The sequence below is a fragment of the Melospiza georgiana genome, chromosome 33, assembly GCF_028018845.1.
Source record: "Melospiza georgiana isolate bMelGeo1 chromosome 33, bMelGeo1.pri, whole genome shotgun sequence".
Taxonomy (NCBI): domain Eukaryota; kingdom Metazoa; phylum Chordata; class Aves; order Passeriformes; family Passerellidae; genus Melospiza; species Melospiza georgiana.
The window spans coordinates 595,527-619,081 of NC_080462.1; the positions used below are offsets into that span (position 1 = coordinate 595,527).

General features: G+C 55.6%; 1 protein-coding gene across 3 annotated transcripts in view; it reads left to right on the forward strand.

Annotated features, from left to right (window-relative positions):
- Nucleotides 1-23,555, forward strand: part of MEF2D (myocyte enhancer factor 2D) — a 104,931-nt gene that overhangs the window by 76,304 nt on the left and 5,072 nt on the right. For all 3 annotated transcript variants that reach the window (XM_058042722.1, XM_058042721.1, XM_058042723.1), the window contains 5 exons: nt 2,219-2,429; nt 8,052-8,108; nt 14,144-14,337; nt 17,181-17,201; nt 21,404-21,533. In XM_058042722.1, the coding sequence (XP_057898705.1) occupies nt 2,219-2,429; nt 8,052-8,108; nt 14,144-14,337; nt 17,181-17,201; nt 21,404-21,533 (613 nt within the window). The remainder of the gene's footprint in view (nt 1-2,218; nt 2,430-8,051; nt 8,109-14,143; nt 14,338-17,180; nt 17,202-21,403; nt 21,534-23,555) is intronic.

The following is a 23,555-nucleotide window of genomic DNA, read 5'->3' on the forward strand; positions in this document are numbered from 1 at the left end:
TGGCACTGCTCATGGTGTGGTGTGGAGGAGCTGCAGCTCTTCCTCTCCCTCACAGCCCCACCATGGCACTGCTCATGGTGTGGTGTGGAGGAGCTCCAGCTGTTCCTCTCCCTCACAGCCCCACCATGGCACTGCTCATGGTGTAGTGTGGAGGAGCTCCAGCTGTTCCTCTCCCTCACAGCCCCACCATGGCACTGCTCATGGTGTGGTGTGGAGGAGCTCCAGGTGTTCCTCTCCCTCACAGCCCCACCATGGCACTGCTCATGGTGTGGAGGAGCTGCAGCTCTTCCTCTCCCTCACAGCCCCACCATGGCACTGCTCATGGTGTGGTGTGGAGGAGCTGCAGCTCTTCCTCTCCCTCACAGCCCCACCATGGCACTGCTCATGGTGTGGTGTGGAGGAACGCCAGCTCTTCCTCTCCCTCACAGCCCCACTATGGCACTGCTCATGGTGTGGTGTGGAGGAGCTGCAGCTCTTCCTCTCCCTCGCTGGGAGCTCTGAAGGCACACGGCCGCGTTGGCAGTGATTTATTACACAACGCCGCTCCAGTGTTCGTGCAACGCCCAAGAAACCTTCCTCCTCCTCCTCCTCCTCCTCTTCCCGTGATTCTGCTGCCGTGCAGGATGAGCAGAGGGAGGGCTCCGTGTTCCAGCTCTCCCTGGTGCTGTAGGAGTTGCTGAGGGCGCAGGCTCGGAGCCGCTGCCCTCACGGCTTGGCTGCAGCCTCGGGATATCTCTGAAGGACAGGATGCCCTTGGGAGGCAGGTGGGGACAGTTCCTGCCAGGCAGGCGTGGGTGAGCACTGTCCTACTCCTTCCTGCCATCCCCCTCTCTCACCTAAGGAGCAGGAGCTATAGAGGAGCAGGTTTTTGGAGGAGAAGGGGCCGCAAGTCCCTCTTCCCTCACTGGGGTTCCACTCTGGCTTTGTGGTAGTCCCATTTAGTGCTGGGCTACTCTCCCTCTCCATCCCAGAGCAAATTAAAATGGGACTTAAGCAAAGCCCGTGCTAAAGCCTCTAAGCAGGTGCCAGCTCCTGTTAAGGAAGAGCAAATCAGTGACATAAGACAAACGGCTGGGATAATCACAGCGGCTCTGGCTCCCACGGGACGCTGGTAGGTGAAGCTGCTCCTCAACCTGCAGCCAAGGATAGGGCTTTAGTGATGCTCCTGCATTCCTGAGGTCAGCTCCTCCTTCCCAGCAGCTCCCAGAGGGGACAGGATGGATCTCAGAGTGACCCAGGGGCTCCCTGGAGCAAAATGAGTCTTTACCAAGTGCTTGGCCACCAGAATGGGGATCCACTGCTGGCTTCCTGCTGGCTGAGGGACAGAGAATAGAATCCTGCTTGGGGTGAGGGGTAGTGCCAAGCTGGGCTGCTGTCAGTGCTGGTGGGGGCAGACCACCAGGCTGGTGCCCACCACCATGCTCTGGGCTGCTCCCAGCCTGTCCTGAACACACAGGGGGTAAATAAATACAGCCTGAAAAAGAGGCCACAACGGTTGTTTGGGTATGTCCAGGAGGATGGCCCATTGCTCTTCCTGGTGTTCCCTGGTGGGGAACTGGGCTCTGGTGCATTTCCCCCAGAGTGCCAATGTGGGTTTGAGCACAGCACTGCAGGTCTGAGGAGCCTGACTGTCCCCCTTTGGCCAACTTCCTGTGCTGCAGGAACTCTTCCTGGTGTTCCCTGGTGGGGAGTGGGCTCTGCGGCATCCCCATAAAGTGCCAGAGTGGGTTCAAGCACAGCATTGTAGGTCAGCACTGCACATTTGAGGACCCTGACTCTCCCCCTTGGCCAGCAGCTGTGCTGTGCTTCCTGGTGGGAAACTGGGCTCTGGTGCATCCCCTGCAAGGTGCTAGAGTGGGTTTGAGCACAGCACTGCAGGTTTGAGGAGCCTGACTGTCCCTCCTTGGCCAGCAGCTGTGCTGTGCTCCAGGAACTCCTCCTGGTGTTCCCTGGTGGGGAGCTGGGCTCTGGGGCATCCCCTGCAAGGTGCCAGAGTGGGTTTGAGCACAGCACTGCAGGTTTGAGGAGCCTGACTGTCCCCCTTTGGCCAGCAGCTGTGCTGTGCAGCAGGAACTCTTCTGGTGAGGAATGGGCTCTGGTGCATCCCCTGCAAGGTGCCAGTGTGGGTTCAAGCACAGCAGAGCAGGTTTGAGGAGCCTGCCTGTCCCCCTTGGCCTTCAGGAACCCGGCTCCCCTTTACCCCCTGCTCTCTGTTCAGTCCACAGTGCCCGCTCCGAACTTCGCCATGCCCGTGACGGTGCCGGTGACCAACCAGAACTCGCTGCAGTTCAGCAACCCTGGCAGCTCTCTGGTCACCCAGTCCCTGGTGACCTCCTCGCTGACAGACCCCCGGCTCCTGTCCCCACAGCAGCCAGCCTTGCAGAGGAACACCGTGTCCCCAGGGCTGCCACAGAGGCCAGCCAGTGCAGGTGAGCCATGCTGTGAGCCCCTCAGCTGTGGGAGTGTCGGGGGTTGGATGGTTGGGATGGATGGAGATGAGAGATCTCTGAGGCCAGGTCTTGAATTTGGGGTTTATTGCAAAGGGCCTGGGTGCAGGGGCCTTTTGGGATTTGGGGTTTATTGCAAAGGGCCTGGGTGCAGGGCCCTGCTGGGATTTGGGGTTTATTGCACAGGGCCTGGGTGCAGGGCCCTGCTGGGATTTGGGGTTTATTGCAAAGGGCCTGGGTGCAGGGCCCTGCTGGGATTTGGGGTTTATTGCACAGGGCCTGGGTGCAGGGCCCTGCTGGGATTTGGGGTTTATTGCAAAGGGCCTGGGTGCAGGGCCCTGCTGGGATTTGGGGTTCATTGCAAAGGGCCTGGGTGCAGGGCCCTGCTGGGAGCTGCAGCCACAGCTCAGAGCAGGCCTGAGAGAAGAGAGGGGTAGAGAGGGTGAGAGGGTGAGAGAGTAAAAGTGTAAGAGAGCAAAAGGGGTAAGAGAGCAAAAGGGGTAAGAGAGTAAAAGGGGTAAGAGGGTAAGGTTCCTGTTACAATACAATAAATCTTCTTCTGTGCTGAATATTCTAATTCTCACTAACCAATCTAGTACAAGATACAAATCCTATAGCATTCACATACAGCCTGTAAAAATCATTACATTCCCACACTGTGTTACATTTTAAACCCTAAAAACTCCTCTTTGGGCCCCTTCTGCCAAGCTGTAGGGTCTGCTCTGAGCCTTGGAGCTGTCTGCAAGCAGAGGGTGTTGTTCCATCAATAGGGGATCACCTTCAGTGAGCACACCATTGTTTTCCAGGTGTTCAGTAACTGAGGGATCTCAAAGCTTCCTTTCATTTCAATCTCACTTATAGTTTCTATATTCTCAAAATCTTTTGCCAGACAATCATATTCATAAAGTTTTCCTGTTCCATCTTCCCCAACACTCACCTCCTCATCCTTCCTGCCTGCTAGGCTTGCAGCACCCAGTCTGGGGCACCCCTGAGGGAGGGGGACACCCCTGCTGCTTCCATGCCCTGCCCAGGGTCCACATTGCAGCACCTGTGGGTGGCAGAAGCACCCTGGAAGTGTTGCTGCACCTCAGTGTGTGCTTCTGCCAGCCATGGATGCCCTGTTTGTGCCCCAAACTGAGGGCAGCCTCCCCACCTTACCTAGGGCTCTTTGAGAGCTGGATCCCTGCAGGCTCTGGGTTGGATCCCTGCAGGCTCTGGGTTGGGTTGGGCAGTGCAGGATGACTCACCTGGCACCATGCCCAGGCTCGGGGGTGGCTGCTGGCACCCAGCTCGTTGGTGGCACTCTGGTGACATGGGTCTGGCTGCCTAAAAAGGGCTGTTCTGAGTTGGGCTGTGCTGCCTGCAGTTGGCTGTGGGTGATTACTCATGTGGCTGTGCTGACAGATCTGAGGAGCAGTCATTTCCAGCAGGGACAGCCCATGGGTGGCACAGGACAGGCTGGGGCAGAGCAGTTGTCACCCTGCAGTGGCAGAGGGGACAAGGACAATGTGTGACCACAGCCTGGCTCTCTTTTATGATCATAAATAATATTCCTGCTATTTTGGATGTCACTGTAAAAGTCACCCGGGCTGCAAATGGCAGAGCTGGTGCCAGTGACCACCTGGACATTGGGTCCTCAGCTATGGCCCCTGGGGCTTTCAGAGCTCTGGGGAGCTTTGCAAAGAGGATGGGTTGGGAGACAAGGCTGGGAGATGCTTCCAGAAGGTTTGTGCTGGATCAGGGTGAGCAGGAGGAATGGGATGCAGCAGGAACCGTGGTGCAGAGAGAGCTTGTTTGCTCACTGCTCTCACCACAGTCTCCAAGGTGCCTCACAGCACTCAGGTGTCAGGATGAGACCCCAGAGCTGCAGCAGAGGGGAAATTCTGCTCCAGGACTGGTCCCAGAGAGCAGAGAGGGGAAATTCTGCTCCAGGGCTGGTCCCAGAGAGCAGAGAGGATTCATTCTGCTCCAGGAGTGATCCCAGAGCTGCAGGAGAGGGGAAATTCTGCTCCAGGACTGGTCCCAGAGAGCAGAGAGGGGAAATTCTGCTCCAGGAGTGATCCCAGAGAGCAGAGAGGGGAAATTCTGCTCCAGGACTGATCCCAGAGAGCAGAGAGGATTCATTGTGCTCCAGGAGTGATCCCAGAGCTGCAGGAGAGGGGACATTCTGCTCCAGGACTGGTCCCAGAGAGCAGAGAGGGATCATTCTGCTCCAGGACTGGTCCCAGAGAGCAGAGAGGATTCATTCTGCTCCAGGACTGGTCCCAGAGAGCAGAGAGGGGACATTCTGCTCCAGGACTGATCCCAGAGAGCAGAGAGGATTCATTCTGCTCCAGGACTGGTCCCAGAGAGCAGAGAGGATTCATTCTGCTCCAGGGCTGGTCCCAGAGAGCAGAGAGGATTCATTCTGCTCCAGGACTGATCCCAGAGAGCAGCATTTCACTGCAGGCAGGGTGGCAGAGCCCTCCTCAGGCACAGGCAGCCATGGCTGAGGCTGCAGGGATCTCCTGCCCTCTCTGAGGCCCCTCAGCTGAGAGCAGCAGAGGCTTCCTGGTGGAGCAGACCCCTCTGGGGGCTCGCTGTTTCCAGCTCTCTCCCTGCTCCTTTCAGGGGGATCATTTTGTGGTTGTGAGCTCAGAGGTGTTCCAAGTCTGGCCATCTGTGTCTCATTCACTGCCTGCCTGGGACACGGAAGAAATCCTGTTTATAGGAGCCAGGGCCTTGCATGTTAGAAAAAATCCTTTTTTTTTTCCCTAAATGTTTTTTTAGCTGGTTGTGTTGTTTCCAGAGCACATGCACGGGGAGGGCTGGGTGGGTGCCCTGACAGTGCCTGGTGCTGCTGGCTCGGGGATGCTGTGGGAGAAGGGCAGCCAAGGAGGGGTGTACAGGGCTGGGGCTGGGTTGGCATCACTCACCCAAGGAGCTGAGCCCTCTATGGCACCATGGGCACAGTGCTTGGGGTGCCACAGCAGGGCACAGCCACAGAATCTTGGTGGATTCCCTTCTGTTGCACACGGGAGGCACAGGAGCTCTGGCTTTGCATCCCCATCCTTCAGGGGGGTGCCTGGGACACGGAAGAAATCCTGTTTATAGGAGCCAGGGCCTTGCATGTTAGAAAAAAATCCTTTTTTTTTTCCCTAAATTTTCTTTTAGCTGGTTGTGTTGTTTCCAAAGCAAATGCACAGGGAGGGCACTGGGTGCCCTCCAGTGCTGCTGGCTCGGGGATGCTGTGGGAGAAGGGCAGCCAAGGAGGGGTGTACAGGGCTGGGGCTGGGTTGGCATCACTCACCCAAGGAGCTGAGCCCTCTGTGGCACCATGGGCACAGTGCTTGGGGTGCTGGTGTTGTCTCACAGCAGGGCACAGCCACACAACCCTGCTGGGGTCCCTTCTGTGGCACTTTGGAGGCACAGGGACCTCTGGCTTTGCATCCATCCCTTCAGGGAGATGCTGCAATCACATCTAGTGGCTCATCCACCCTTCCTCAGGCCATACAATTTTTTTAGGACCATATGAGGAGTAACTCCTTCCCTCAGCTCAGCCCTCCCAGCCTCCTCCAGCTTCCAGGGGCTCGCGGGCCTGGATCAAGATTGGTGTCTCAGGTTTCTCCATCTGCCTCGGGAAGGGCCGGGCGGTGCTCGGAGGTGGGGTTTGGCACCCACAGCCCCCTGTTGGCCAGCCCGGGGCTCCGGCTTGACTGCGGTCACAGCTCCGGAGCCTCCGCGCCGCCTCTCGGCTGCAGCCGCGGTCAGGCGGCCCCGGCTGGGGAGTCGGGGGCTGTCAGAAATAACTCAGAGCAAGGCAGAAGAAAGAGCGAGTCTTCTTCCAGGAGAGGCAAACCGTTCTGGTTTTTTTGGGGAATAAAAAAGTCCAGTTTTTCCCAGTTTGGTGGGGAATTTCAGCGCTTTGCTGCAAATGTTGGGACGATGGGAGTGGGGATCTCTGTGGTGTCCTGGTAATTTGAGATGGTTTCCTTTCCATCAGTCTGAATCTTTTGGGAATAAAAATGTCCAGTTTTTCCCAGTTTGGTGGGGAATTTCATGCTGCAAGTGTTGGGAGTGGGGATCACTGTGGTGTCCTGGTAATTTGGGATGGTTTCCATTTTAGGAATAAAAATGTCCAGTTTTTCCCAGTCTGGTGGGGATTTCAGCGCTTTGCTGCAAGTGTTGGGACGATGGGAGTTGGGATCTCTGTGGTGTCCTGGCAGTCTGGGATGGTTTCCATCCCTGTGAACCTTTTGGGAATAAAAATGTCCAGTTTTTCCCAGTTTGGTGGGAATTTCAGCGCTTTGCTGGAAGTGTTGGGGCAATAGAAGTTGGGATCTCTCTGGTGTCCTGGCAGTGTGGGATGGTTTCCATCAGTCTGAACCTTTTGGGAATAAAAAGGTCCAGTTTTTCCCAGTCTGCTGGGGATTTCAGCGCTTTGCTGCAAGTGTTGGGACGATGGGAGTGGGGATCTCTGTGGTGTCCTGGCAGTTTGGGATGGTTTCCATCCCTGTGAACCTTTTGGGAATAAAAATGTCCAGTTTTTCCCAGTTTGGTGGGGAATTTCATGCTGCAACTGTTGGGAGTGGGGATCACTGTGGTGTCCTGGCAGTGTGGGATGGTTTCCATTGATATGAACCTTTTGGGAATAAAAATGTCCATTTTTTTCCCAGTTTGGTGGGGAATTTCAGCGCTTTGCTGGAAGTGTTGGGGCAGTGGGAGTGGGGATCTCTGTGGTGTCCTGGCAGTTTGGGATAGTTTCCATTTTAGGAATAAAAATGTCCAGTTTTTCCCAGTTTGGTGGGGAATTTCATGCTGCAAGTGTTGGGAGTGGGGATCACTGTGGTGTCCTGATAATTTGGGATGGTTTCCATCCCTATGAACCTTTTAGGAATAAAAAGGTCCCGTTTTTCCCAGTCTGGTGGGGATTTCAGTGCTTTGCTGGATGTGTTGGGGCAATAGAAGTTGGGATCTCTCTGTTGTCCTGGCAGTTTGGGATGGTTTCCATCAGTCTGAACCTTTTGGGAATAAAAAGGTCCAGTTTTTCCCAGTCTGGTGGGGAATTTCAGCACTTTGCTGCAAGTGTTGGGGCCATGGGAGTGGGGATCTCTGATGTCCTGGCAGTGTGGGACCCTGTGAACCTTTTGGGAATAGAAAGGTCCAGTTTTTCCCAGTTTGGTGGGGAATTTCATGCTGCAAGTGTTGGGAGTGGGGATCACTGTGGTGTCCTGGCAGTGTGGGCTGTTTTCCATCCCTGTGAACATTACAGGGGGGATTTTATTTCCTGTCATGCTGCTGGGGCTCTCTCTCTCTCTCTCTCTCTCCCCCAGCAGCACCAGCTCTGTGTCCCCCCCAAAAGGGGGGCTTGGAATAAAATAGCTGCAGTGTTTTCCAAGCTGCCTCCCTCCTTTGGAGCAGGCTCCGTGCACTTGGCTCCTTCCCAGAGGAAACGGATCTGCCTGGATAACATTTCCCAACCTGATCACCAGGAATGCTGCTCCTTTGGCCCAGGACTTTGTCTTTCCTCTGCCTCCCTCCGCCGTGCTCTGGGCCCCCCAAAAGCAGGGATGCTCCCCCTGTTCCTGCCCTGCTGCTGATGCCATCTCTCCTCTTGCTTTGCAGGGGCGATGCTTGGGGGAGACCTGAACAACACCAACGGAGCCTGCCCAAGCCCTGTGGGTGAGTAAGGAGCCTTCAGCCCCTGCCTGGCTCCACGGGGCCCTCCTGCTTTCCCCACACCTCCCACAGGGTTTTGCTTTGCTGTTGAGCCCATGGGGAAGGTTTTGCCAAGGAGTTGGCATGTGGAGCTGCAGGCTGCCTTTGGTGGGGGTGCTGGTTTCAGTGACCAAGGAGTCTCCATCTACCCAGGGTTCTGGGGAGAGCTGCAGAGCAGGGAGGTGACCCCCAAAAACCAGGGTTTGAGTAGCTCTGGGTTTAGCTCCTGCTGCTGCAGCCAATTCTACGATCAATTAACACCCAGCTCCTCCTCGTGCTTGGGCCTTATAAAGGAACTTTACTGCAAGCAAAAGAAGCTCATTAAGGGCCTTTTCCACTGTGAGAGCCACGGTGCTAATGAGGCTCAGGCCTCGTGGCTCAGCTCCTCAGCTGTAAAATGCACTAACAACAATTCCATGCCCACATCTGCCTCTGCCATCTGCAGGCTGAGGATGTTGGGCCGCTGCTGGTGCAGGCACAGCCCAAAGAGCAGAGCCAGCCCTGGGTAGTGCTGGGAAGCAGCTGCTGCTCTCAGCACTGGCCTTGGCAGTGCTCCCAGGCTTGGCAGGGTAGATGCCATCCCTCCCAGGGCAAGGGCAGAAGCAAAAGCTCCTGAGCCTGACTCCTCACCCCTTTTTGCAGTAGGTGCCCAGCTGGCAGCACAGAGCACTGTGGAATCCCACATCGCCCCAGTTTAAGCCAAACTGGAGTCAGGTCCCACTGGTTTTTGGGTGGGGTTGGCCCAGTTGTGGTTCTGCAGCACCGTGGCCACCCAACCCCATCCCTGTACTCTGGATTGTGCCAGGAACAGCCATTTCCCTGTGCTGGGCAGCACCAGGGGGATTTGTTCACAGAGCAAAACCTGCAGGGTGCTTTGTGGGGCAGTGTCTCCCATCACTCAGCACTGAGCTTTGCTGCTCCTGGAGGGCACAGGGAAGGGGCCATGGTGCCCCAGCCCCCAGGCAGCTCTGGGGCCCCCATCCACCCCCGTGTCAGCTGTCGGAGCAGCCCCTGCGGGTGCAGAGCTTGGCAGGGCCCCTGAATGTCAGCATTGACGTCACCCGAGCATTCCCTGCGTTCCTGCTGCCACTGCAGGAAATGGGGCTGAGCAGCAGGGCCAGCCCCACAGCCCTGCTGTCCCCAGACCCCTGCACCCTTCCTGGGGCTCCCCTCGTGCCTCTGGGAGGGGATGTGGCTCTGGCAGGTCTCAAATACCTGCTACGTCTCCTCCTCCTCCTCCTCCTCGTCCTCCTCCTCCCTTGCAGTCTCTGCAGCACTCAGTGATCACCTGCTGCCTCTGAGTCATCAGCTGCGGGTGCCTCTGGCCGGATCCTGCAGTGCTGTGTCCCTGCATCCTGCCCACACTCCCTGGCTGTGCCACCCTCGGCATGCAGCACCCACCCCTGCCCCGTGGGGGATGCTGAACCCTGGGTGTCCCTGCTCAAACTCACGCCAGGGTGATGCAGAGGCTGCCCAGAGGGCTCCTGGCACTGACATGTTTTCTGAAAAATCCTTTCTTTCTTTTCTGAGAAGCTGAGAGGCCTCAGGAATAAAGTGTAAGCCATGGTTACCTGCTGCTGTGGGATGCAACAGGTAGATTTGTAATTAGTCTCACACAGTTGTTTCTAATTAATGGCCAATCACAGCCCAGCTGGCTCAGACAGAGAGTCCAAGCCACAAGCCTTTATCATTCTTTCTTTTTCTATTCTTAGCCAGCCTTCTGATGAAATCCTTTCTTCTATTCTTTTAGTACAGTTTTAATGTAATATATATCATAAAATAACAAATCAAGCCTTCTGAAACATGGAGTCAGATCCTCATCTCTTCCCTCATCCTCAGACCCCTGTGAACACGGTCACAGCTCCTCTTTTGGACTCCTTCCCTTGGCTGGGGGGTCCTGTGGGAGTGCAGCCCTTCTGTGTCTGGCTGGATCCATGCTGGGTGCACATGGCAGTGACAGCAGCAGTGACAGCCCAAGGCCACCCCTCATCTTTGGGGGTGAGTGGTGGCAGCACTGGAACCTAAAGTGCAGCACAGGGAGCCACCCCAGCCCACAGTGATCCAGAGAGTCTGGATCCTCAAACAGGGTCAGCACGAGAGCCCCGTGTGCATCCATGCCTTGGGAAGGAGAATATCAAAGGATTGAACATTTCTTCTGGCTTTTCCATGGCCTTGGGAAGGAGAATATCAAAGGATTGAACATTTCTTCTGGCTTTTCCATGGCCTTGGGAAGGAGAATATCAAAGGATTTAACATTTCTTCTGGCTTTTCCGTGGCCTTGGGAAGGAGAATATCAAAGGATTTAACATTTCTTCTGGCTTTTCCATGGCCTTGGGAAGGAGAATATCTGTGACCGTGTTCACAGGGGTCTGAGGATGAGGGAAGAGATGAGGATCTGACTCCATGTTTCAGAAGGCTGATTTATTATTTTATGATATAAATTACATTAAAACTATACTAAAAAAATAGAAGAAATGATTTCATCAGAAGGCTGGCTAAGAATAGAAAAAGAAGGAATGATAACAAAGGTTTGTGGCTTGGACAGAGAGTCCGAGCCAAATGGGCTGTGATTGGCCATTAATTAGAAACAACTGTATCAGACTAATTACAAATCCACCTGTTGAATTCCACAGCAGCAGATAACCATTGCTTACATTTTGTTCCTGAGGCCTCCCAGCTTCTCAGGAGGAAAATTCCTAAGGAAAGGATTTTTCATAAAAGATGTCTGCGACAAATATCAAAGAGTTTACCATTTCTTTTGGCTTTTCCATGGATCTGGGGAGGAGAATATCAGAGTTCAACGTTTCTTTTGGCTTTTCCATGGACTTGGGAAGGAGAAAATCAAAGGATTTAACATTTCTTGTGGCTTTTCTATGGCCACCAGCACTGCAGCTCACCTGAGGAATTTCTGCACGTTTGGTGTTGATAAATCTAAAAGCCAGTGCCCCTGGGGGACCAAGGGGAGCATTGGCACCCCCTGTGCCATCTGTGGGACCAGAGCATTGCCACCCCCTGTGCCCAGTGCCATTTGTGGGATCCAGGAGATCATTGCCACCCCCTGTGCCATCATTGCCACCCTCTGTGCCATCCATGGGATCAAGGGGAACATCACCACCCCCTGTGCCATCTGTGGGATCAGGGGGAGCATTGCCACCCCCCTGTGCCATCTGTGGGATCAAGGGGATCAGTGCCACCCCCTGTGCCATCATTGCCACCCCCTGTGCCATCTGTGGGATCCAGGGGAGCGTCACCACCCCTGTGCCATCTGTGGGATCAGAGCATTGCCACCCCTGTGCCATCCATGGGATCAGAGGGGAGCATTGCCACCCTTGTGCCATCTGTGGAATAAAGGGGAGCATTGCCATCCCCTGTGCCATCTGTGGGATCAGAGCATTGCCACCCCCTGTGCCATCTGTGGGATCAAGGGGATCAGTGCCACCCCCTGTGCCATCATTGCCACCCCCTGTGCCATCTGAGGGATCAAGGGGAACATCACCACCCCCTGTGCCCAATGCCACCCCGCGTGCCCGCTGTGCCCACCCTGGCAGCCCCAGGGGTGCAGGGATTTTGCTGAGCCCCCCTGGCTGCAGTGCTGGTGGCAGCAGCCCCTGTGAAATGCAGCTGCAGCTCGATGTGCATGTCATTAATAATGCAATCAGCGACCTATTTTTCCCGGTCTAACGTGCCGTGAATGTGAGGGCTGAATCCTGGTGATTGCTGAACGCCTTTCTATCTTTGGGGCCTATTCATGAAAAAAAAAACCAGCCCTCATCAGAACTGTAATCTGATCCAATTTATTCCTTTCCTGATGTTCATCAAATCTTTTCCTTTTTATTTTTTTTTTCTTCCTTTCCTTTCTTCTTTTTTTTTTTTTTTTTTTTTTCTCTTTGCACATAAAATCTTTAAGTGGGGCAGCAGGAGGAGGAGGAGGAGGAGAGAACCTCAGATCTTCAAAGGGGCAGTGGGAGCAGTGAACTGAGTGCTCACTGTGCCACAGCCCCTTTTCACTGCCCCAGCACCATAAAGAGACCTTAAAAGTGAATTTGCCAATAATTACCCATCTTGGCAGGGCTGTGGAGCCCAAGCAGAGCAGGGAAAGAGCCTGGCTGCACATCAGGCTCTGAGATTTGCTGGGTGTTCCTGCAGGAACACACAGGGGAGGCCCTGCAGGTTGGGGAGCTCAGGGGCTGCTGCCTGTCCTGGGGTGAACCTGCTGGGGTGCAGGAGGGATTTGGGGGGGATTTTGAGGTGCTGCTCTCCCACAAGAAGGAGCAGTCATGGAGTGTAGGATGGTTGGGATGGATGGAGATGAGAGATCTCTGCAGCCAGGGCTTGGAAATTGTGGTTTATTGCACAGGGCCTGGGTGCAGGGCCCTGCTGGGATTTGGGGTTTAATGCAAAGGGCCTGGGTGCAGGGCCCTGCTGGGATTTGGGGTTTATTGCACAGGGCCTGGGTGCAGGGCCCTGCTGGGATTTGGGGTTTATTGCCAAGGGCCTGGGTGCAGGGCCCTGCTGGGATTTGGGGTTTATTGCACAGGGCCTGGGTGCAGAGCCCTGCTGGGATTTGGGGTTTATTGCAAAGGGCCTGGGTGCAGGGCCCTGCTGGGATTTGGGGTTCATTGCACAGGGCCTGGGTGCAGGGCCCTGCTGGGATTTGGGGTTTATTGCACAGGGCCTGGGTGCAGGGCCCTGCTGGGATTTGGGGTTTATTGCACAGGGCCTGGGTGCAGGGGCCCTGCTGGGATTTGGGGTTTATTGCACAGGGCCTGGGTGCAGGGCCCTGCTGGGAGCTGCAGCCACAGCTCGGAGCAGGCCTGAGAGAAGAGAGGGGTAGAGAGGGTGAGAGGGTGAGAGAATAAAGGAGTAAAAAAGGTAAGAGAGTAAAAAGGGTAAGAGGGCGAGGTTCCCATTACAATACAATAAATCTTCTTCTGTGTTGAATATTCTAATTCTCACTAACCAATCTAGTACAAGATACAAATCCTATAGCATTCACATACAGCCTGTAAGAATCATTACATTACCATACTGTGTTACATTTTAAACCCTAAAAACTCCTCTTTGGGCCCCTTCTGCCAAGCTGTAGGGTCTGCTCTGAGCCTTGGAGCTGTCTGCAAGCAGAGGGTGTTGTTCCATCAAAAGGGGATCACCTTCAGTTCAGCCACATCATTACTTTCTAGTTGTTCAAGGTATCTCAAAACTTGCTTTCATTTCAATCTCACTTATAGTTTCTATATTCTCAAAATCTTTTGCTAATCATATTTAGAAGGCTTCCCTGTTCCATCTTCCCCTACACTGGAGCACTGATGCAGCCCCAGTGCAGCCCCACAGCTGCAGTGTGTCCATCCCCATCACCAACCTTCTCCTGCTCCCTCTCTGTGCCCCCTGTGAAAAACGCCAATCACTTCTTTTTAAAATTTTAATAGTTGAATAGTAATAAAGTGGTTATGAAAATAGTAATACAATTAGAGTAATAATAATTTGGGCAATTTGAATTAGGACAATATGAGACAATAGAGACAAAGAGTTACGGACGTCCTGGTACCTTTTTCTGGGCATCACGAGCCTGAAGAAGGACACATGTTAAGAAAGGATTAACTCTTAAAAACAACAGCCTGTTGCATATTCATACACTTCATACATGATGCATAAATTCCATTCAAACACAGGATTCTGTCTGGTCATCATCAACTTCTTCCTCTGAATCCTGACAGCACCTTTGAGGCAGGAAGAAGTTAATTTCTTCTGATAATGGAGCAATAAATTCTCTTTCTCTGAAAGATTCAGGTGTCCTGTGGCTGCTATCTCGCTGCAAGTCCTTTCTTTACAAAAAGTATCCCACATAGTTTCTATTGTAACAATTTTTATAACCTAAAACTCTATTCAACACACTACTTAAGAGAATTAATCCAGCATCACTTCCTAACACAACACGCATCATATTTATTTTACCATTTGTGAAAAACCCACCGTAAAACACACATTTTTCCCCACTGCAGGGAACGGCTACGTGAGTGCCAGGGCCTCTCCGGGGCTCCTGCCCGTGTCCAACGGCAGCAGCCTGGGCAAGATCATCCCGGCCAAGTCCCCTCCGCCGCCGGGGGCGCACGGAGCACAGCTGGCCCCGAGCAGCCGCAAGCCCGACCTGCGAGTCATCACCTCGCAGGGCAGCAAGGGGCTGATGCACCACCTGGTGAGTGCCATGTGCCGCTGCTGGGGCTGCCAGGGGGCACCAAGGGGCTGGGAGGGGCTGCCAGGGGGCTGGGAGGGGCTGTGGTGGTGGGAGCTGGATGCTGGATGGGGCCGTGCTGGAGGGGAGATCTGAGGGGGAAGGATGGGATTGGTGCCTGCAGCATGCTGGAGCAGCAGCACTGGGAGCTCTGTGTGCCCCTTGGATGGTGCAAACCCTGTACCAGGCACCGTCTGAGCTGTGTGTGCCCCTTGGATGGTGCAAACCCTGTACCAGGCACCATCTGAGCTGTGTGTGCCCCATGGATGGTGCAAACCCTGTACCAGGCACCGTCTGAGCTGTGTGTGCCCCATGGATGGTGCAAAACCTGTACCAGGCACCATCTGAGCTCTGTGTGCTCCATGGATGGTGCAAACCCTGTACCAGGCACCCTGTGAGCTCTGTGTGCCCCTTGGATGGTGCAAACCCTGTACCAGGCACCCTGTGAGCTCTGTGTGCCCCATGGGTGGTGCAAACCCCATACCAGGCATCACTGTGAGCTGTTTGTGCCCCATGGATGGTGCAAACCCTGTACCAGGCACCATCTGAGCTGTGTGTGCCCCTTGGATGGTGCAAACCCTGTACCAGCACCATGTGAGCTCTGTGTGCCCCATGGATGGTGCAAACCCTGTACCAGGCACCATCTGAGCTCTGTGTGCCCCATGGATGGTGCAAACCCTGTACCAGGCACCCTGTGAGCTCTGTGTGCCCCATGGCTGGTACAAACCCTGTACCAGCACCATCTGAGCTGTGTGTGCCCCATGGATGGTGCAAAACCTGTACCAGCACCACTGTGAGATCTCTGTGTGCCCCATGGATGGTGCAAACCCTGTACCAGGCACCACTGTGAGCTGTTTGTGCCTCATAGATATTGCAAACTCCATACCAGGCACCCTGTGAGCTCTGTGTGCCCCATGGATTATACAAACCCTGTACCAGGCACCATCTGAGCTCTGTGTGCCCCTTGGATGGTGCAAACCCTGTACCAGCACCATGTGAGCTCTGTGTGCCCCATGGATGGTGCAAAACCTGTACCAGGCACCCTGTGAGCTCTGTGTGCCCCATGGCTGGTACAAACCCTGTACCAGCACCATCTGAGCTGTGTGTGCCCCATGGATGGTGCAAAACCTGTACCAGCACCACTGTGAGATCTCTGTGTCCCCCATGGATGGTGCAAACCCTGTACCAGGCACCATCTGAGCTCTGTGTGCTCCATGGATGGTGCAAACCCTGTACCAGCACCATGTGAGCTGTGTGTGCCCCATGGATGGTGCAAACCCTGTACCAGGCACCCTGTGAGCTCTGTGTGCCCCTTGGATGGTGCAAACCCTGTACCAGGCACCCTGTGAGCTCTGTGTGCCCCATGGGTGGTGCAAACCCCATACCAGGCATCACTGTGAGCTGTTTGTGCCCCATGGATGGTGAAAACCCTCTCTCAGTCACCCCCTGGACCCGTATGTGCCCTCTCCCAAGCACCACCCTGACCTTCATTGCCCCATGAATGGCACAAACCCTCTCCCAATCACCCCCCCTGACCAATTTGTCCCCCATGGGTGGCACAAACCCTCTCCCAGTCACCATTTGAGCTGTGTCTGCCCCATGGATGGTACAAAACCTCTCCCAAACACCATTTTGAGCTCTTTGTGCCCCATGGATGGTGCAAACCCTCTCTCCATCACCCCCCTGACCCATGTGTGCCCCATGGCTGGCACAAACCCTCTCCCAATCACCATTTAAGCTGTTTGTGCCCCATGGCTGGCACAAACCCTCTCCCAAACACCATTTTGAGCTCTTTGTGCCCCATGAATGGCACAAATCCTCTCCCAATCACCACCCTGACCCATGTGTGCCCCATGGATGCTACAAACCCTCTCCCAGGCACCATTCTCACCAGTTTGTGCCCCATGACTGGTACAGACCTTACACCAGGTACCACTCTGAGTTATTTGTGCCCCATGGATGGTACAAAACCTCTCCCAATCACCCCCCTGACCCGCGTGTGCCCTATGGAAGGTACAAACCCTCTCTCAATCACCATTTTGAGCTGTTTGTGCCCCATGGATGGTACAAAACCTCTCCCAATCACCCCCCTGACCCACGTGTGCCCTATGGAAGGTACAAACCCTCTCTCAATCACCATTTTGAGTTGTTTGTGCCCCATGAAGGGTACAAACCCCCTCCCAGTCACCACTGTGACCTATTTGTGCCCCATGGATGGTGCAAACCCTCTCTCAGTCACCCCCCTGACCCGAGTGTGCCCCATGGATGGTACAAACCCTCTCCCAAGCACCACCCTGGCCTTCATTGCCCCATGGATGGCACAAACCCTCTCCCAGGCGCCATTTGAGCTGTGTCTGCCCCATGGATGGCACAAACCCTCTCCCAATCACCATTTGAGCTGTGTCTGCCCCATGGATGGTACAAACCCTCTCCCAGGCACCATTCTCACCAGTTTGTCCCCCATGGATGGTGCAAACCCTCTCTCAGTCACCCCCCTGACCCGAGTGTGCCCCATGGATGGCACAAACCCTCTCCCAATCACCACCCTGGCCTTCATTGCCCCATGGATGGCACAAACCCTCTCCCCATCAACCCCCCTGACCCGAGTGTGCCCCATGGCTGATACAAACCCTCTCCCAATCACCATTTAAGCTGTTTGTGCCCCATGAATGGCACAAACCCTCTCCCATTCCCCACCCTGACCCGTGTGGGGGTGAGGGTGAGGTGCCAGTGGGCACAGTGCTGCTGGGGGGGGGCTGTGTGAGCTAACAGTGCTCTCGGTTCTCTCCCTGCTCTCCCCTGCACAGACCGAGGACCACCTGGCTCTGGTGAGTTCCCCTCTGGGTGTGCATGGTGTGGTGACACTTGTGCTGTTTGTCCCCTCTGTGGGGCACACACAGGGGGGTGGGCACTGGCTGCTGTGGTGGGATGTGGGCACCAGCTTGGATCCTGCTGCAGAAAATAAATCCAGAGGGAAGCAGCTCTTAGGAAAACCCAGTTCCCTGTGGAAAAGGAGCTGGCATGAGCTGCAAAGGGCCTGTTTCTCCTCCAAGGCCAAAATTGCTGTGTTGGTCCCCCTGGGGAGGTCAGCCAGGGTCCCTTTGGGGACTGTGGAGCTGAGCTGGGCACTGTCCCTGCCCTGGAGCTGCCCATGGGGCTTGGCTGGAGCCAGCAGCACAGGGAGACCTGGCCCATGGCCAGCACATGAGAGACAGGGAGTAAATCAGGCTCTTCCCATGTTAAAGATATTATTTAAAGCCTGTGGAAATCCACTCCCTAAACCTCCCTTGTGCACGGGGCAGTTTTCTGTGTTATTTTTATGGCTTTTTTTTTTCCCTCCTCTCCCTGGCAGCAAAGTGAATGCCACCTTGTTTGTGGCAAGGATTCACTCTGCTCTGTTGCTATTCTGGTGCAGGGCAGATGGGAGACAGGTCAGGCCAGCAAGGGAAGGGCAGGAGCTGCTGCAGGATGCAGAGCACACAGCCAGGGAAAAGCTCTCCAAAAACACAGGAGAAAGCCAGTATCCCTCTGGAAGCTGCTCTGACACACTCCTGGCCAGGGCAAGGGTGGGCCAGGCATGGCAGGCACGAATTCTGCAGCTCTTTGTGTGCCCAAACCCTTGCAGCATCTCCGTGCCTCAGTTTCCCCATGAATGGAGGGGCACCAGCGTTTTCCCCACTCCCCATCTGCTCACTCCTGATCCCTGTGCCCATTCCCTGGCTCCATTCTCTCAGTTTCCCCATGAATGGAGGGACACCAGCGTTTTCCCCACCCCCCATCTGCTCACTCCTGATCCCTGTGCCCATTCCCTGGCTGCCCACTGCAGAGCATGGGTGGAAATCCACTGGGGTGGCATTTCCAGTTTTAATTGTTGGGCTGAATTAACCTGAAGTGAAAAACGTCCTCACCTGTGACCATGTTCACAGAGGTCTGAGCATGAGGGAAGAGAGGAGGATCTGACTCCATGTTTCAGAAGGCTGATTTATTATTTTATGATATATAGTATATTAAAACTATACTAAAAGAATAGAAGAAAGGATTTCATTAGCAGGTTGGCTAAGAATAGAAAAATAAGGAATGATAACAAATGCTTATGGCTTGGATGGTCTGTCTGAGCCAGCTGACTGTGATTGGCCATTAATTAGAAACAATTAACATGGGCTAATCAAAGATGCACCTGTTGCATCCCACAGCAGCAGATAATCATTGTTTACATTTTGTTCCTGAGGCCTCCCAGCTTCTCAGGAGGAAAATTCCTAAGGAAAGGATTTTCCATAAAAGATGTTTGTGCCACTTGCCCCATCAAGGTGGCAGCAGTGAGGTGTTTGCCAGTGAGGGTGATGAAATGTGGCCAGGGTGGCACAGGCCCCTTGGCACTGCTGCAGGCTGTGTGCCCCACAGATCCCCCCCCTGCTCCTCCAACCTTTGCTCCCTCCACACTGCACAACCCGCCCAGCAGATCCTCTCTCCAAATGGCAGCTCCTACCTCACCCCAGGCAGCTGTGAGATGGGTCAGGATCCCTCCAAGATGGGTCAGGATCCCTCCAGTGCCTCCCCAGTGCCCACAGCCCCAGCCCTGGCACCCTCAGTGCTGCTCCTGCAGCTCTGAGCCTGCTTTCCTCCCTGCCAGGGTTCAGAGAGGTGCCCCCCCATTTCTGTCCACACTCCCACCACTGCAGGGCCAGCAGGGTCCATGCCCTGCATCCCTGCCCTGGGAGCCAGCAGGGTGCATGCCCTGGCAGCATGCTGCATGGTTGGTACCAGCTGGGAGTGTTGTGTGTGGGCACGGTGTGGGGGGCAGCTTGCTCACCTCCTCCCTGCATGGGTTGTGGTGAAAATGGGGGGGTTGGAGTAGTGCCAGCAGTGCCCACACTCACCTTGGGGTGTCAGGGAGGTTCCTGGGGCTGGCACAGCCCGCCCTGCTGGTGTGCCTGTGCCACACAGGGCACAGGGATGGCACAGGGCCCTGCAGAGAGGGGCACAAGGGATGTGGGGCTGTGGGGGCACAAGGGATATGGGGCTGTGGGGTCACAAGGGATATGGGGCTGGAAAGGGGGGCACAGGAGATGGGGCTGTGGGGGCTGCAGAGAGGGGCACAAGGGATATGGGGCTGCAGAGAGGGGCAGAATGGGGCTGTGGGAGCTGCAAAGGGGGGCAGAAGGGATGGGGCTGTGAGCCCTGCAGAAGGGATGGAGTATGGGGGCTGCAGAGAGGGGCACATGGGATGGGCTGTGGGGGCTGGAAAGGGGCAGAATGGGGCTGTGGGTCCTGTAGAGAGGAGCAGGTGGGATGGGGCTGTGAGCCCTGCACAGGGGATGGGGTGTGGGGGCTGCACAGGGGATGGGGTGTGGGGGCTGCACAGGGGATGGGCTGTGGGGGCTGCAGAGTGGGGCACAAAGGATGGGGCTGCAGAGAGGAGCACAGGGGATATGGGGGTGTGGGGGCTGCAGAGGGGGGCAGAATGGGGCTGTTGGGGCACCAGGGATGTGGGACTGTGGGGGCACAAGGGATATGGGGTGTGGGGGCACAAGGGATATGGGGTGTGGGGGCTGCAGAGAGGGGCAGAAGGGATGGAGTTGTGGGGACTGGAAAGGGGGGCAGAAGGGATGGAGTTGTGGGGACTGGAAATGGGGGCAGAAGGGATATGGGGCTGTGGGGGCTGGAAAGGGGCAGAATGGGGCTGTGGGTCCTGCAGAGAGGAGCAGGTGGGATGGGGCTGTGAGCCCTGCACAAGGGATGGGCTGTGGGGGCTGCACAAGGGATGGGGTGTGGGGGCTGCACAGGGGATGGGGCTGTGAGCCCTGCACAGGGGATGGGGTGTGGGGGCTGCACAAGGGATGGGGTGTGGGGCTGTGGCCCCTGCATCCCCCTGGTCTCATGCAGGACAGGGACAGGGACAGGGACAGGGCTGTGCCTTTGTGAAGACATTCAGTGCCATGTCCTTAACCCCCAGCACGGCCAGGGCTGGCTGCCAGCAGGATGTGTGCCAGGAAAACCTTCTCCTGCAGCCCCCCAGAGCTTTAGCACTCAGAGCCCTGCTAATCTCCTTGCCCAGGCCACGGGGGGCACCTGGGGCTGGGCACTGTGTGGGTGCAGGGGCAGCAAATCCTGCACAGCCAGGTGCTCTCAGGTGGCCAGGGCAGGGTGCCAGCATCCAGCTTTGTCCCAGGAGAGTCTCCCTGGCCGTGGGGGAGCTCTGCAGAGTGTGTGCCCAGCCTGGGGGCCCTCAGTTCCTCAGTTCCACCCTGGTGCCAGGCGTGGTTCAAGCTGGGCACTGCCCCAGTCTTCACAGGGTGACGTGTGCTGGGTGCTGGGGATTAGAGTCAAGCCTCTTGAGTCTGATTTAAACCAGATCAGCAGAGACAGCCCAGATTATCTGCCTTGTAAACAGGGCTGAATCTGACCTATAGATCTGCCCACATAACTGCCTGGAAAACCAAGGGGGGAGTTTGGGGTGCTCTGGTGCAAGGGCAGAATTTTTCCACGGTGGACCTGTTAATACCTGAGTCACCAAAACCTTGTGAGGGCACTGAGCCAGCAGGCTGCTGAGCACTGGGCTTGGAGTTTAGGGATATTGCAGAGTCCCTTTAAAATCCTGAGGCCAATGCTTGGTGTCCTCAGCTTCCCTTTGAGGCAGGGGCTTGTTCCTGGCCACCAGAGCTGCAGGGAGATGTTAACTCTGCTGGTTCTGCTTTGCTTTGGTGCCTTTGTCACTCCAAGGCTCACTCTGGAAGCAGTGAGGAATTGTCTGAGGCCTCCTGCTGCTTTCCCCCTCCATGCACTCAGGGCATGGCTGGTGCTGCTGGGTGAAGCCCAGCCAGGACCTGCACACGAGTGTCAGTAGCTGGTGTGGTTTGTACTTTGCTTTGTTTTTTGCAGTGTGGAATGGCCAGAGGATCAATCCTGCCTGTCCCACGCTCTCCATGCTCAGCCCCAGTGCATGCCCAGGGGGTTTGGGGGGGCCACAACCCCTGAAAATGACCCAATGCAACCATCTGAGCTTTAACTCCCTCCCTGTTTGCTCCCACAGCAAAACACACAGCGCTTGGGTGTCTCTCAAGCAACTCACTCTCTGACCACACCAGTCGTGTCCGTGGCCACTCCGAGCCTGCTGACACAGGGGCTGCCCTTCTCTGCCATGCCCACAGCCTACAACACAGGTAAGACATGGCCAGGACACAGGTGAGACATGGCCAGGGCTGGGATCTGACACAGAGAGGGCATGGCCAGGACAGAGATCTAAGGCGGGACATGGCCAGGGGAGAGATCTAAGCAGGTGAGACATGGTTAGGACAGAGATCTAAAGCAGGACATGGCCAGGACAGAGATTTAACACAGGTGAGACATGGCCAGGACAGAGATCTGACACAGGTGAGACATGGCCAGGGCAGAGATCTGACACAAGTGAGACATGGCCAGGGCAGAGATCTAAAGCAGGACATGGCCAATGCAGAGCTGTGACAGAGGTGGGACCTGGCCAGGACAGAGATCTAAGGCAGGACCTGACCAGGGCAGAGCTCTGACACAAACAGGGCATGGCCAGGACAGAGATTTAACACAGGTGAGACATAGCCAGGACAGAGCTGTGACAGATACCAAAGAAAAGCTCTGACACAGGTGGGACATGGCCAGGACAGAGATCTGACACAGGTGCCAGGGCAGAGCTCTAAGCAGGCAGGACCTGGCCAGGGCAGAGCTCTGACACAGACAGACAGGACCTGGCCAGGACAGTGCTCTGACACAGACAGACAGACAGACAGGCCCTGGCCAGGACAGTGCTCTGACACAGACAGACAGACAGACAGGACCTGGCCAGGGCAGAGCTCTGACACAGACAGACAGACAGACAGACAGGACCTGTCCAGGACAGAGCTTTAAGCAGGTAGGACCTGGCCAGGGCAGAGTTCTAAGCAGGCAGGACCTGACCAGGGCAGAGCTCTGACACAGACAGACAGACAGACAGGACCTGGCTAGAGCAGAGCTCTGATACAGACAGACAGACAGACAGGACCTGGCCAGGGCAGAGCTCTGACACAGACAGACAGACAGACAGACAGGACCTGGCTAGGCCAGAGCACTGACACAGACAGACAGACAGACAGGACCTGTCCAGGGCAGAGCTCTGACACAGACAGACAGACAGACAGACGGGACCTGGCCAGGGCAGAGCTCTGACACAGACAGACAGACAGACAGACGGGACCTGGCTAGGCCAGAGCACTGACACAGACAGACAGACAGGCCCTGGCCAGGCCAGAGCACTGACACAGGCAGACAGACAGACAGGACCTGGCTAGGCCAGAGCACTGACACAGACGGACAGACAGACAGACAGGACCTGGCTAGAGCAGAGCTCTGATACAGACGGACAGACAGACAGACAGACAGGACCTGGCCAGGCCAGAGCACTGACACAGACAGACAGACAGGACCTGGCCAGGCCAGAGTTCTGACACAGACAGACAGACGGACAGGACCTGGCTAGGCCAGAGCACTGACACAGACAGACAGACAGACAGACAGACAGACAGACAGACAGGACCTGGCCAGGGCAGAGCTCTGACACAGACAGACAGACAGACAGACAGACAGGACCTGGCTAGGCCAGAGCATTGACACAGACAGACAGACAGACAGGCAGACAGGACCTGGCTAGGCCAGAGCACTGACACAGACAGACAGACGGACAGGACCTGGCCAGGGCAGAGCTCTCAGGTGTCTCAGCCCCAGAGGGAATTGTGCTGCTGCAGAACACCCCTGGGGCTCCCTCAGCAGCTGCAGTGGTGCTCCTGCAGCTCTGCACTGCAGCCAGCACATGGTGCAAGGCTCCCACAGGACTCAAACCAAGGGAAATTCAAAATTCATTGTGTCAGTGGTGAGAGCTCACTGCCATAGGGCTGGTGCAGCCCAGTGCACTGTGCTGTGGATGCTGCTAATTACAGCTACACCCATCCCCAGGCCCTCAGAGCTCAGGGGGTGTTGTAATAATGACAAAAAAAATCCCTCAAAAAGTTTGGGAAGAATGCAAACCAACCTGCTCCCAGCCACATCTGATTGGGGTGCTGGATTGAAAGCAGCCTGAGGCAACAGTGACAGTGCCCAGACACAAGAATTGCTCATCTCTCACCTGTCAGACCTCCAGCAAGACTTTGAGGCCTTGCTGGCTGCCTGTGCAACTTGTT